Source organism: Eretmochelys imbricata, chromosome 21 (assembly GCF_965152235.1).
Source record: "Eretmochelys imbricata isolate rEreImb1 chromosome 21, rEreImb1.hap1, whole genome shotgun sequence".
NCBI lineage: Eukaryota > Metazoa > Chordata > Testudines > Cheloniidae > Eretmochelys > Eretmochelys imbricata.
Genome location: NC_135592.1, coordinates 1,387,788 through 1,402,871, shown reverse-complemented (window position 1 = coordinate 1,402,871; position 15,084 = coordinate 1,387,788). Strand labels below are relative to the sequence as shown.

Below are 15,084 nucleotides of genomic sequence, written 5' to 3'. Positions count from 1 at the left end.
CCAGCCCTGGTGACCCCATTAAAATGGGGTGGCGACCCACTTTGGGGTCCCGACCCACTTTGGGAACTGCTTGACTAAGCCATTTGAGGTTACTATAGCCATTAGCCAAAGTGTTCCATCTCCAGAAATAGCTCAATCTTCTTGTCCGGATCTCAGACGCTTTACATAGTTTACAAACACGGTCAAAATGCTGTATGGTTGTAAAAGTAAGCATCCCATTTTCAGCCAAGATTTTGCTAATTAAGAAAATACAAGCGTTATAGAAACCACGAAATACAAAAATAGTCTTTAAATAGGTTTAAAAAATCCTCAAAAGATAGCAGCCAAAAATGTAGGACAAACTAGATTCTAGAATTTTTATACCTACTTTTAGTTAGCATTTGTTATATATGATGTGTATTGTTTAAACTTGTACATATGCCAGAAACCCTTTTAAAAACATTCAGAATTCCCCTTCATTAAATTAGTTTAATCACTTGTGTTTTCATATAGGTACAGTTCTATCAGCTAATGTCAATTTCTCACTTTCCTCCTCCATCATTCTAACAGTTTAGCACTCTGAAAAGTAGTTTGGGGATAAAACTTAATTCAGTCAAGTCACTAAGGTTTGTTTTTTTAAATGCTGCATAAGGTGAACTTAACTTTCTCCAAACAGCAGAGAGAGAGTTATTAGCATGAACATGCTCTTTCAAGTAATTTAGATCCAATAGGGACAGATTTTCTGAGGGGGGGGGGGAAAAAGAGAAACACTGGTTTGTTAAATTTTTAGGAGGATGTTCACTGTGAAGTTCAAGTCATTACTTGTCATTTCAGCAGCTTAACCCTGAACAATATTGTATTTTTAATTATGACCTTCAGTTTAATAGTGCATAGCTTTTTCATGCCTTTTTCAGTGTTTTTAAGCTACTGGTCTAGCATTGCCTGTCACTTATGGCTCTCAGTGTTTGTAACTCCAGCAAAAAATGGCTACTCTGATAAAAGTCCAAGAATCTTGGGCAAACCATACTTATTTGAATTTAACTGCCAGTCACCGTATTTGCAAAATACATTTTCAGCATGTCAAACGATCCACAAGCGGCTCTCAGGAGGAAACTATTCTCTATTTAAAGTCTATAGAACAATTTGGGATCTACACATTGCCTGAAAAAAGTAATTCTGATCAATCCAATAGCTTAAATAACATTGCACAGCCATCAAAACTATTGCTGCTCTCCTTTCCAAAGGCATGCACACCTGAAACTATGCTATCTCATGAATAGTTTACTGGTCCAGATGAGATTCTGTGGTGTGCCAACAACGGAAACAGTGCTCTAAGTTTGCATGCTTTCGCATGAAAGTTAGAGGACAAACTATGATAAACGTAAGTTACGCTATGCTGCTTTGCCACATACAAATAACACCATGAGTGAAAAGCCACTATTTCACAGAACAAAGTGGAGACAGTGTTCTACAAGTTTTACCTGCTGTTGTGGTGGCCAGTCAGTTCCCTGTAGGTAAACTATAGATCAGCAGCAGTCCTGCATGTGCAGATGCAGCAGAGAATTTCCTCCACTTTGAAATACTGACTCAGTATCAATTCAGATTTTTGCAGTACACCTTTACTAATGTTAAGTAAGATATCCAGGGATGCACAGGGACTCCTGTAGGGAGAGAACTACTGTTATACAGTGTTCAAACTGGGGTAGATTGTAGAGGGATTGGGATAATCCATTGTAGGGCTATTTGGGATTTAACAAACTTTTAAAAACATGCCATTTGGTACAGTTGGGTGCATTCTAAAGCCAGAAATTGTCTCCAGAATACTTTGAAAGAGCAAGAGATCATCAACATCATCAACATCCCTGGCAGGGATGGTGTGTTGTATCTGGAGACAGGATAGGGAATTGTAGCAGAGGCCTCATAACTTAAAAATCAAACCTTGCAAAGGTTTTAGTTCCATTAGAGCTGTTGGCCACCTTTCCCCCACTGCCATTATATGCAACACATAGCAAGCATAGTTTCTCTTTCTCCCCTCCTAGATAGAAGGTCCAGTGATTGCAGGCTTTAGTTTTCTCCCTTTTCATTAGGATATGAAATTAAACATTTTATAATAGTTGCTAACTCTGTCTGCTTTGAAGTAGCTTAGATTTTGTTTTTCTGGACTACTAAGAGATTGTAACAACCCCATTCTGAGAGTATGATGTTACACACACCCAGCATTTAGCAGACATTACTAGAAAGATCCCCCTAAATTTCTTCTGTCCTTACGTAAGTTGTCTAACTGGAACATACACCTGATGGGGCCATTTCCCCATTCCCATCCACAAGCTACCACATTTTCCTGCTTTTAAAAGCCAATTCTCAGGGTTCTTAGTTTACCTGTACTTGCAGCATGCTTCAAAGTGATCCCAGTGCAACGCTAGCTAACCACTGGAGATAAAAAAGGAAGGTGAGAGGAGTCATGGGGACAAAATCAACCTCTGATACTGCCTGCATTACCGATCTTTGAAGAAAGCATTCAGAGGTACCTCGAGGAAAAGATAGTTTTATATTGTAAACATTTGCAATTGCTCAGAAGACAGTTACTGCTATTAATTTAAAGAAATTTATATGATGAGAGACTGAAGTAAAGGACGAAATCAGGTTTATTAAAAAAATACTTTACAGGAAAAAAATCTATGCATTCCATTGTACTATTTTACAAAGAAATAGCTTAACAGTTTGACACGCTTGTACAGTCAGCTACTAAAAGAAATACACTGGTTAGAGGATTATTCACATAGAGGTTCTGTTTACACTACACATTATAAAAACCTCTTTAAAACTTTTCTGTTAAATGTCAATAAATATACTAGGGTCGCACAAAGCAAACAGTCTTCCAGGCAATTGTACATGTCCTCTGTATGCAGACAACTTAGATACATTTAAACCCACAGAAAATATATTAGCTGCCAATCAAATTAAATCACAAAATCATATAAGAAATTTCTTTACATGTTGTACAAAGAAATTAGAAGTATAAGTATTTCTTTAGACAATTGAAGGGTGCTATAATAATATTAGCTCCTCAGCTACATGTGCTATTTGATCATAACAATTATTTATATTACTGGAAGGTAATGTAAGGCCATAACATTGTTGGGAAATCTTCTTTTAGACCAACGTAAGTTAATTTACAGTACAAGCCTTCAGGTGAAAAAAAGGTCCCTTTTCAGGAGCTGAAGATAATATCCCTCCCACACCTCATGCCCTTTAAAAACAACCAATATGGCTACATACACTTAGCATTTATAACAATAAATGTAAAGTGCTTATCACTCAGTAAAATTCAAGCATGTGAATGGCAGAATGAGCAAAATGAAGGTCTTGAACTCCCATCCATCCTGCAGCTCTAACAAAATAGAATTATGTCAAGAGACTGGGACTAAGTACTCATGTAGGAAAACAGTTGACAGATTAACTGTTTTTCTATGTGGCAAAAGGTATAGATTAATAACGACTTTATTACATATCCCCACAGAACACTTTAGTGAGTGGTCCATCTTCTTGGAAGAAAACATGTCAACAATAGAGCATTGAACTATTGGTTTCACAAAGTACTTTTAAAACAGGTCAAGTTTCTGCACAGAAAGAATTAGGACACCCAAGGGAGAGGAAAATGTGATATTATAATTACTTGGCCCTGGCCCTTCACCTTTATCCCAGTTTACAGTTTTCCTTCGCTGCTAATAAAGGAATTGTAAGCTATGCTTAAAACAGAAGCCAAGCCCACGCTTCCATCTTAGGCTATGTCTACACTACCACAGTAAGTCCACCTATGCTATGCAACTCCAGCTATGTGAATAACATAGCTGGAGTTGACGCACCTTAGGTCGAGTTACCACGGGGTCTACACCGTGGGGGGGTCGACGGGAGAAACCCTCCTGTCGACTTACCTTACTCTTCTCATCGCGGGTAGAGTACAGGGGTCAACTGGAGAGCAATCTGCAGTCAATTTGGCGAGTCTTTACTAGACCTGCTAAATGGACCACCAGTGGATCGATCGCTGAGCAGTGATCCCGGCTGTTGTGTAGACCTGCCCTTAGAGCTAGTTATGCTCTCTAGTATCATGTTCCTGGACTACTGCTGTTAAAAATCTGACTTGGTTTCAAGGTGAGAGAGTATTCTAAATTTCAGTTCCAGACATCAACCAAAGCCATAGGTTTCTAAAAGACAGGGCAGTGGAGCTATGATGATTTACCTCCCACCGAAGTCAATGGAATTATTATAAATCACACCAGCTGACCTGATATATGAATGAATTCTAGAGGAATATTATCAAAATGTGACAAAGACTGTTCTGAAATTTATTCCATCTTTATGTATAGTTCTATTTCATCATATCCATAAGTCCTCAGTCTATTGACAGCTGTTGCTATAATGATATATTCTTGCCAATTGAATTTGAGATATGCTTGCATAAAGAATATAGGCATTAGACTATCACTGAATTTAATGAACTATCTTCTGAAATCTTTGAGTGAGTGATAAGTCAATCAGAAATTGCCATTTTCCACCAATTACTTGCAAATATTTTACTCTTAAAACTAGCCAAAGATTTGACTTGCCCAATATTATATTGGAAAAATTAACTTGTCCATCTGTCACTTGATTTCTCACAAAGCATTAAGTATGACATCTGTATTCTTCATATTTGTTATTCAGTAATCCATTTGTAGTGCTGACCAGTTTAGAGTACTGCACATCCGAAGGTATTATTCCACCTGTAATTCACTGATTTCAGAATTATAGATACAATCTAATGGGCAACAGATTTAGCCATGGATTTCATATGCAATTTTCCATAGCTATATTTAGAGATGAGCTGGATTTGGAATCAAGCTTGGAAGAAGTGTGGTAATTTTGGATTTTGCAAATGTTTCAAAAGTTGCATTAGTACTTAAGTAAAGATTAAAATTTGTACAGGCAAAATTAAGAAAAAGTTATAAGAAAATTAAAAGCTTCATTAAATTTTTTCTGAAACAAAAATCTGCTCATCTCTACCTCAGGCTGACAAATAACATCAAAAGAATAGCAACGTTATCCAAATCATTCTATGACTAATTTATAATGAAGAGGAGGACATCAACTTGACTTTAGGTTTTGAACTAGTAAACTGAGTAAAAGGAAAGTATGGTACAATGGTTAAAGACATTCAATCCACAGAAGTAAGAGTGAGAAGCATTTTCTTGATATTTTAGAAAGAACAGATTATTTCATACAAGTAGGACACTGTTTTGAAAGCAGTGTGAAGCACTCTGCTGGTCTATTGTATGCATTAGTTTAAAAGCATGCTATTTAATATAATTTACAGAGAGATACTTCCAATACCCATTTACAAATTATATGTCTCTCTTTTCATTTTATTTCAAGCTCTAGAGGAATACAAATAAAAAATAATGGTGCATAATGCGTCTTAAATTGTGAAGCTTTTTAGCCTAAGTATGTTTAATTTTTGCATTTTAATATATAGGGATGAATAGCTTTTCCTTCAATTGTAAGGTCTTTGAAGATATGTCAGTTCCTGAGTGATTATACACAGTGCTGACTGTCAAGGGACAATCACCTTATTAGTTAACAATGACTTAGAGATGATAATACCATCTTTGACATGGCCAATGAATAGCACATGGAAGACAAGCAGAGTGAGTTAAAAAAAGAAAGGGAGAATAACACTAACATAATATTAACCAGCGGGAACATGAAAGAGGCACTGAAACCAATATTGCCTGTGAAGAATTTTACTTTGCACAACCCATTAAAGCTCTATAAAATTCTTCTCAACAAAAAAGTGGGAAAAATGCCAGAGAACAGAGGGCCTGTTTCTGAACCAGCTTTGATAATCTAGAATTTTTGCTAAAATTAAATTATACCCCTGCATGAATCATATTACTTTTCATAAAAGCTTTCCATTCTAACACCTTATTTACACAGATTACTAAACAAGTCACCACCACTTCAATCTGTAAATTAGTCTGAAATATTTTCTAATTTGTCTTCACTTTTGTACTGAAGACAATACATACATATACATATATAAGGAGTAATACAGATTCTAACTAATCACTGCAGTATTTTCTGATGATTATTTTGCTATCAGTTTAAAATTGTGACCTCTATATTGAGGTGCTAAGATGCATATAAGTCTACACAAAACAATATTGCACAAAGTAATATTTATAATAACAGATTAACATATTTCAGAACCTTTTTAAAGAGAAGATTCATAATTGATGCACCCAGAACTAATAACACAGCATCTTTTCTTTTCCTTATTCTAACATAGTGTTAGAAATCTCTCTCCTACCCCAGTGAGGATTAGAACAAAGAAGTTGTCCAGGGACAACTTCAGTGGCACCAAAATCAAGTTTGTATCCTAGGTGTGGGGGGGACTCTTCTTTCTGATGACTAGAAAAGACAGTTGTTATATAAGTGGTGAGTGAAAGTCAAATACAGATCACACAAACATTCAGAAATATCATAAGACTGTAAAAAGAACTATGTCAGCAGATGACACTCAACAACATATTAGCTTGTGTCACTGATGTTTCAAACACAGCACCAGGGTACCCAAGAGCTACAAGTGGAAACAGCAACCCAATGCCATAATATTTTATTTTGAAATAGCAATACAGAACTTCAGAGAATAAGGACAACCAATATAAATCAGTTATCACTGACCCAACTCTATTAGATTAAGTGCATCAGTACCAGGGAGAGGATGTTTTCCATCAGATGCTTATTGTGAATTTATCAAAACAAGCTGCCAAGGTTGTTAGTAATTTAATGCTTTAAAGTGCTCAGACAAGAATGCAGTTACCTCCATGAGACTGCCTTTAAAAAAAAATTAACACTAGAATTAGTCATGTCCAGGAAAGATGTATTTAGGAAGCAAAATCTTCACATCAAACATTACAAGCAGTACTATGGAAAGTATTGTGTCTAAGTGATTACATTTCAACAGGATAAGATGTCACACTTCACCCTTTTATGAACTGTTTAACAATTAAAAATTAAAAGATCTATACATCTAGTAATTTTAGTATCCACCAGGAATTTAAGGACAGACCAAAACATCACTGATCATCAAAAGTGCTGTGCTTTCTCTTTGATTTTAGCAATTAAAATCAGATGGGGGAGTCTTCTGCAGAAGCCATCCTTTTATGGTGAAGGCTAAAGAAAAAATTAAGCAGGGGGGTTAGATTTTCCAAGATAGTTCAATGACTTTTAGTGCTTGGAGGAATTCCATTCTGATTCTGAAGAGGAGATACTGAATTATTACCTCATTTAAACAGAAAGAAGTGGTAGACCACTATTACATGCTGTACTATGGGAGTAAAATACAACTTGAACTTTTGCATAATCTGTGTAAAAAAGATATGCTTGACATTTTGGAATGTCACCTTTCTTTATAGAATTATAGGCAAGATTTCTCCAATAAAACATAAGCAAGTTATAAAACTATAACTTCACATCAAAATTTTAAAAAGTTGTTAAAAAATGTTTGACTATGTACATATCACACAGACTCTTCTGTGTGATCCTGTGGATTATGTTGCTGATCAGATTCTAGTTTAAAAACTGGAAGAGGCTGGGCCACCTGATCTGGTTGCAGAACAAGTCCCGATATTGATGAAATTGAGGAGCAGGATGGTGCCCCTGTTGTAAGCTGCATTTCTACACCTGGTTCCTCAGACTCTGTTTTTACACTCACACATTGGGGTTCACCTTCTGATTCTGTCTTTTCAGGGATATTACTGTTCATGTTTGAATTGCTTTCTGCATTTTGAGAAGACTTCCCCACAGGATGGTACTGTTTGAGCCTTATATGCCAGGCTAAACTGCAGACTGCTGACACTGTTTTGAACTGATGAATGACATTTCTAGGGATGAAGTAGATGTCATTGTCACACAGCTGGATTCTAGCATAGCGAATGCCTTCCCGTCTCATTTGGTTTAGCTTGGCTTCATCCACCCATTGAACACACTGAGGGGAAGAAAGGGGAAAGTTACTGCTAAGCTGTATGCAAGGTCCAAAGCTGGGCATACACTTAGATTGAAGAGTACACTTTCAGTCCAGCAACCCATTAGACTGTGACTACTCTTTAAAGAATACAACTTCAGTTAAGAAGCTACTTGCGGCAAGAACAAATCTTTAATGTTTCATTATGAAGTGCTGTGCGCACCTATGAGGTAACAAATAATGACCCATTGCCACAGCATTATGGGGTCACAGGCAGGTCTTAAAACAAGAATTAGAGCTTCAGTAAGAAGCTTTTGACCTGGCATTACCAGACAGAGCTGGGTGTGGTTGGTCTGGCACTAGGAGACCAAAACTTTGTTTATGTCAGAAGGAGTCTGAAGCAAGTTGGGGGAATGGAAACCCAAATTATGTGAAATTCCTGTAACCCATACTCAAGACTTCTTGGTTCCTTGTCTCATGAAGGAAGGAGCTTTGTGACACTTGGTCATGCTAGGATCAAAACCCAAGACTATCATGTGGTGAGCCTACCACCACTAAAACAAGAACTGGAGATAAATAGCTCTAGTCACAAGCCTAGAACCACTATTTCTACCTTTATTTCAAACATTTGACTAACACTAATTTTTTAAAAATTCATAAATATGCTACTTTTGAAGCTATTTCCAAAATGCTGGAAATAAGTTGCAACTAAGGAACACAGTACCTGTGACACTGGAGGTTCATGCAAGTCTAACTGAAGTCTCTGTACCACATCAGTGAAGTCTTCAGCATGGAAACAAACCACATCTTTGGTTATTCGAGGTTGGACACTCCTAGAGATGAAGATTGTCAAGACTGAGTTTTAAAGAATTTGTGGTTACAGCTCTGGAAAGCAAGAGTTACCATAAAGAAAATACCTATTATATAGTTTTCTACTGGGTAATAAGTCCCTCAGCATCACAACTAGTACAGTAACGTTAGTATATGCATATTCTTTAGACTCCACAGATCCGACCTCAATTCCTGAATTGCTTCATTTTCTTTGACTTGAACTTTACATAGCAAAAGAGACTGCACTACGGCTCCAGAGGGGTAGGTTCAATTCCAAATTGTGTGACTTTTGAAAAGTCACTCTGCCTCAATTCTCCTATTTTATAATTGGCCTAATATCTATATTTTAAAGGAATACTGGAAAGAAAAATTTGTAGGACACTCAGATACTATGGTGATGGGGACCATATAAGTAGATATTGCTTGTTCAATGGATTTGAAACATAGGGCAAGGGAAACATTGGCACTGTTTATTTAATCTTGGACAATATTGTTGCTGATGACACTGTTCCTGCTGTCCAATTTCTACTGTAATTGCTACAGACAACATTCCCAACTCAAATTCCCTGTGATTTCTTCCCAGGACTTAGTTACCAGCAATGCCCTGGATCCAGGAGGTAGAAAAATATTGTCGGTACCATCACAAATGAACAATTGACCTGACAATATTCTGTTTATGTAATTGAGCTTATAATCAATTAGGAGATGAAGGAAAAGACATGCAGGATGCACCAGATACAGTGGCCTACACTGCATATCATGCAAGTTATCTGCAAAATACTCCACGTTAACACAGTTTTTGTGCTGGACTCAGGAGGGAGAAGGAAGTAGGAGTAAAAGTTGCCAGAGTTATGTATTTACTAGATTATGTTTTACAGACTTTACACAGCATTTGAATAGTCACAAGTCATTTGGTTTTAAACAATTTATATAACTAGGCTGCTATTCAACCGATACTTCACATTTTCTCCCTTTTATAAAAGGAAGTCAGTCTCAAATACAACGGGAGTGGTTACAAAATTCAGTCACACTTACCATTCACCAAACTGTACAGCTTTCAGCACTCCTACAGCAGCTGTACTCTGCCAATCAAACCCCTGACCTACATGATCAGCATGGGCTCTTGTTCGGTCTTCAAAGAGAACTTCACGGGGCTCACTGGTCCGAGGTAGGTATTGGAGGTTTTTTATTTCGTTCATTGATCTATAAAGTGGGGTGAAGAGAGGAGGGAAAAGGATGTTCCAGACTACTCAGAGATGAGATGAATGGTACAGCTTTCCTATCTGTACATGTATTAAGGTAATTTTGAAGAAATACTACTAGTGTCCTGTAGCATTCAAAATCCAAGACCAAAAATGCTCTCTTTGCTTTTGCTATATGTATTACGTATCAAATTGGTATTCAAAGATTTAAGTATAGTTAGTGCTGCAGATTTGTCATGGCATTTTTTTTTAAATCAAAAAGTCACAGAGCACTCATGGTAAATTTAGGAAGAGTCATGGATTTTGTGACGGCTCTGAGATTTTTGATAAGATACCCTAATAAATGAAGGGGCATCACCCACCTCCAGCAGCACCCTCCAACCAAGAACTGCAGCCCCCATCCCAGCCACCCGCCTGGTGCAGAGGGGAGGACTGGGGTGGGGGGGATGGGACTGGAGAGTGAGCCACCCTGCACTCATCCCAGCCAGCAGCAACTCCCGTATATCTGAGGGCTGGGCCCCAGGATTGAGAAGGAGCCTGCCTTACACTCACCTCATGCCTGTGCTTTAGTGGCTCCTGTGCCAGGTGGGGCTGAGCCTGGCTCCCTGCTCTGGGCATTGCGAGTTGGTATGCCAGGTCACAGTGCCACGAAGGTTTAATCCACCTCCTATCCCCACCATGGCGGAGGGACGGCTGGGACAAACCTGAACAGTTCTTGGACCCTGTGCAGCCAATTGCAACGCCTGGAGCTGGGAGCCATGACCAGCCCGGCAGGACATGAGCTGCTGGTATGGAGTGAATCATAGACATTAAAAAAACAACAAATGGGAAAATCATGCTATACGTGATTTATGTCCTGCTGTTACAAATCTATAGCCCTAATTAGTCCAGATAGATTTAATCCAGATTGAGGAAAAGACAACAATTAAAAAGGACATTAGGTATACTATATATTTGGAAAAATGTGAACTCTTTAGTCGACCTCTGAACAGTCACATTGTGATGTTTTATTATCCTTTGAACGACAAGAATTGTGCCATACTTAAAAATTCAATTTAAAATACAGATGCTTAAAAATATTAAGTTATCTAGAGAGAACACATTGGGTTTTCTGCTTAAAGCTGTGATGAAAACATGATTCCAATTATTTCTCTCCCCAAGATTGGTTGCGCAAAACACTCCACAGGAAAATTGAAGGGAAATTTGCCTCTTGGATTTCAAGCAGCTGGTGGGAGGTAGATGTTAATGGTTTTACTCAGAACTTGAAAAATTACAATTTTAGAGATTAAAATAAAAAGCAATTTAAACAAAATTAACACTACTAACAATTCATTTATAACTGCAGAGTTAGATTGTCCATTTGGAGTTTTCTTGGACTCTAGAGGATGGACGGCTTTGTCAAAGCAATTTAACTACTGCTGTGTAGTTAATCAAAGTGTTAGACAAAAAACTGTCATTGGCAAGAGCAATTTTAAAGATTCACAATCAAAGCTTTTTTATTTTTATTTTTTTTAAGAGGACAAGAATATTTCTCTTTGGCAAAAAAATTATACCCTTCGTTTCCCCCACCCGGTTACAAAAATAATGGCATAATTTTGTACTTGCTGGCTTCAGCACAGCACTGAAGATGTTTGTCATTTGCTTCTGTAACACAGTGAAGGGAAGTCATGAGTCATAGTGATATGGTCCCTCAAATAGTAACCTTTTAAAAAAAATTATAGTGGAATGCAAATCCAGAGAAAGGACCTTACCCATGCAACATTTCAATGAGGGCAGCTGAGGAGATTTAAGTAGTTAAGAGAATATTCCTCTGGAGTACAGTATTCCTTGAGAAGGCAACCACTACCAAGACTGCTTAAATAACTAGCATTAGGACCAGCCTTTAATGCAGTGTAGGGACTTCTGTCTGTGAAAAAGCTAGTATTTGGTGTACTTCTCCAACGCAGTGCAGAAGTAGGAAGTAGACAACAGGAGATGGATCACTTAATGATTGCCTGATCTGTTCGTTCCCTCTGAAGCACTTGGCACTGACCACTGTTGGAAAACAGAATACTGGGCTAGATGGACCACTGGTCTGACCCAGTCTGGCTGTTCCTATGTTCAGGAACCCAAGAGATCTGTCAAACAGGCAATATATAGAGCTGTCAATGTCGAGGAAACCTTGAACTCAACTGCACTTATATGGAACACAGGCAACATGTTAGTTTGGCTTAAATAACTGGACTGCTTGGTTCTACAGCAAAAGGAATGAAGTCACATGGAAAATTTAAGAAAGCCATGAAGTTTACCTTTTGAAAAACTAATTTCACTCACAATGAGGACCAACGTTAAGACCTTAGAATAGCTAGTACTTTATCTAGCTGTGATCTGCTTTTCTATTAAAGGAAAATAATGTTACCGGCGCCGTTTGAATGGTGATTTTGGCATATCTGCTGTCGGGATCATCTGTTCTCCTGGTCTCACCCACATTATGGGGCCATCATCACTTTGTGACCTGCACTGAAGCTGGAGGCTAGAAAGAGTGCCCCAGGGCAAAGTCATCTAAAAACACAAAAAGCTATGTCAAATGGACAACAGTTAAAATTTTGATAAGCACTGGCTCAAGTTCATTACCAAGAGAACTATACAGAAAACAAAGCTTATTGTTAGAGATGAAATGTTATATTCCATCAATGATATAGTTAACTTATTCAGCTTTTAGAGAGTAGGCCATTGTGAAACAGACACGCAACAAGAGCCCAATAATTTCTCCAGTTAAATGACTGATTGCTGTAGCCTCTAAATTAATCTCCTTTCAGTATCTACTTCTTTGAACAGAGAATAGATTTTAACAGCATCCTTAGTAAGGTAATTTGAAAGTTCATCACCATCTGAATGGAGAAGCTGTACCTAAATTCTCTCATTATTTAGCAACTTGAAGTTGTAAGTTAGAAGTGTTAAGACATTTATGTTTGATAATAAACAATTTAAACAAAATAAAATTACTACAACAGTCTAATGCTCACTCTCAGAAATGGAGATTCCTCCAACATATCAAGAAATTCTGGGAAGTAGTCACCAACTTCTTCATCTACTGCTCCAACAAGACTTATCTGCCGCATCGGACCTGCTCTGTAGGTTCCACAGCAGTATGTTCTATTGACCTAAGAGTGGTCAGAAAGAGAAAAGACAAAATGAGACACATTGTTCCATGCCTGGAAACTGAAGTTTATTAAATCAGTGTTTCAGACTGCACTGTAGTTTACATTCAAATCCAGGACTCCTTTACATACTTGAGAGCAGTTAGTATCTTTAGAATACATGAAGAAGCTGTTCAATGTCAATACACACCAGAGCATGAGCACCTCCAGGGGCAAGGGGGGAAAAAAGAATTTGACTCCAGAAAACATAGTGCTAGGCAGCATACCGATAAACATTATGTTGTTTTCTTAGCTGAACAGCACCAACAGATACAAAAAGCCACTGAAGCCAGCACAAAGAATGCTATGTTTCATAAAAATGCCTTGTCATATTTTCTATCAATAAAAATTCATCACAAACATAAATAATTGCTTTGACACTGGGTTAGTTTCTGCCTTCAACTGTATGTGCATAAACCAGAATACATCTTTGCATTTATCAATAAAGCGTTAAATTAAGTTTAGAGGATTTAAGAGCAGTATTCTCTACAGTGCTAGTAAGAAATCAACTTTGTTTTCTTTCTCCACGATAGTACATGACTAAAATGTAATGTTATTTAAAAAGCCCCATTCTGCAATACCAGAATTAAAAGCAGATAATGAGAAAGGAGATTCACTCATGTTCTTGCATTTTGCTCATGCAAAGCAAACACTCAAAGTAAACAGGATGCTAATGGGGGAGCAAGGACTCAAGAGGTTGCACTGATGTGCCCAAAATATTGCTCTATTCTTGGCGTAGATGAATTTGATTTCAAAACTGGTGTTGGCCAAAAGAAGAGATGCATTCCCACTCACAGAGTGGCAGCAGGAACTGGACATGTGCCTTATACTGCCAAACATTCACGCTGTCAGTATATGTGACTCCACTTCAGGTTTAAGTGGCATGGGGAAAAGATGGCTGAACACAGCAGCTGAGCACCCACAGAAGTGGGTGGAGAAGGCGTTTAGAGATCTCACGCTCTCTCTCTCTCTCTCCACGCACGCACGCACGCACACACAGGCGTGCAGAGGAAAGGGAGCTCCACAGAGCCTCTCACACACCCAATTAGACACCCCAACACCCAGTCTCAGGGCTCTGTGTCTGGGGCATACATTGAGACTGTTTGTTCTCAATTCTCCACCCGGGGTTTTGGGGGTGAGGCTGTGGGCTGTCCTGATGGTGTCTAACCTGCACTGCCCACCCTGATCTCAGTGCTCGTGGCAGTAACAAAGCATGCCCACTCTCAGCTCTCGGGGACTTAGTGATGTGTCTGGTGTGAACTGAACAACCCCTCTTCTTTGGTCTCAGGGCTATTCACCTGAGTCATGCCCATTCCCAGCTCCTGTACAGTTTTACTGATGTTTGGCTGTAATATGAGCCCAGACCTGATCTCAGTTCCCCTCTGGCTCAGCACAAAGGGACTTAGGTGTGGCCACCCCTCACTTATTGGAAGAACAATGGGATCCCCTAAGTCTGAGGTAGGTGCTTAGGCTCCCTCTTCAATGAATGGGGAGAGACAGGCACCTAAGAATGGGAACTACAAAAGCCAGCATGCTAGGCAGGGAGCCACCTAGCCTAGCCACTGGGAGAGGCTACCGAGGGAGGGAGGGGGCATTAAGCCCGGCCTTTCACAGAGCTTGATCCTTATCTCTGCATGCAATCCACAGCCAGGAACCCGTCTCCTGGAGTCAGGTGACTTAGGTGCCTAACCCCTGTCTTGTGAGATTGTCAAGTTCCTGCCCAAAGCCATACAAAACCAGTGGGTGGGGGAAGGAGGCAGAAACCTGCTGTCTACCCCTTATCCCACTTATTTGGGTCCTCAGCTGGGATGTGGGAGACCCTGGGTCACTTCCCCATCTGCTTCATGAATAGAAAGTATGTAAAAGGGGGTCTGGCATCTCGCAAGTGAGG

The 15,084-nt window shown here is 38.8% G+C and overlaps 1 protein-coding gene across 1 annotated transcript in view; it reads right to left on the bottom strand.

The window, feature by feature from the left end:
• Positions 1-2,606: 2,606 nt before the first annotated feature.
• Positions 2,607-15,084, bottom strand: part of RSBN1 (round spermatid basic protein 1) — a 55,524-nt gene continuing 43,046 nt past the window's right edge. The window contains exons 3-7 of the mRNA XM_077839484.1: positions 13,020-13,157; positions 12,413-12,555; positions 9,848-10,015; positions 8,706-8,814; positions 2,607-8,005 (exon numbers count right to left, since the gene is read on the bottom strand). Of these exons, the coding sequence (XP_077695610.1) occupies positions 7,538-8,005; positions 8,706-8,814; positions 9,848-10,015; positions 12,413-12,555; positions 13,020-13,157 (1,026 nt within the window). The 3' untranslated portion in view covers positions 2,607-7,537. The remainder of the gene's footprint in view (positions 8,006-8,705; positions 8,815-9,847; positions 10,016-12,412; positions 12,556-13,019; positions 13,158-15,084) is intronic.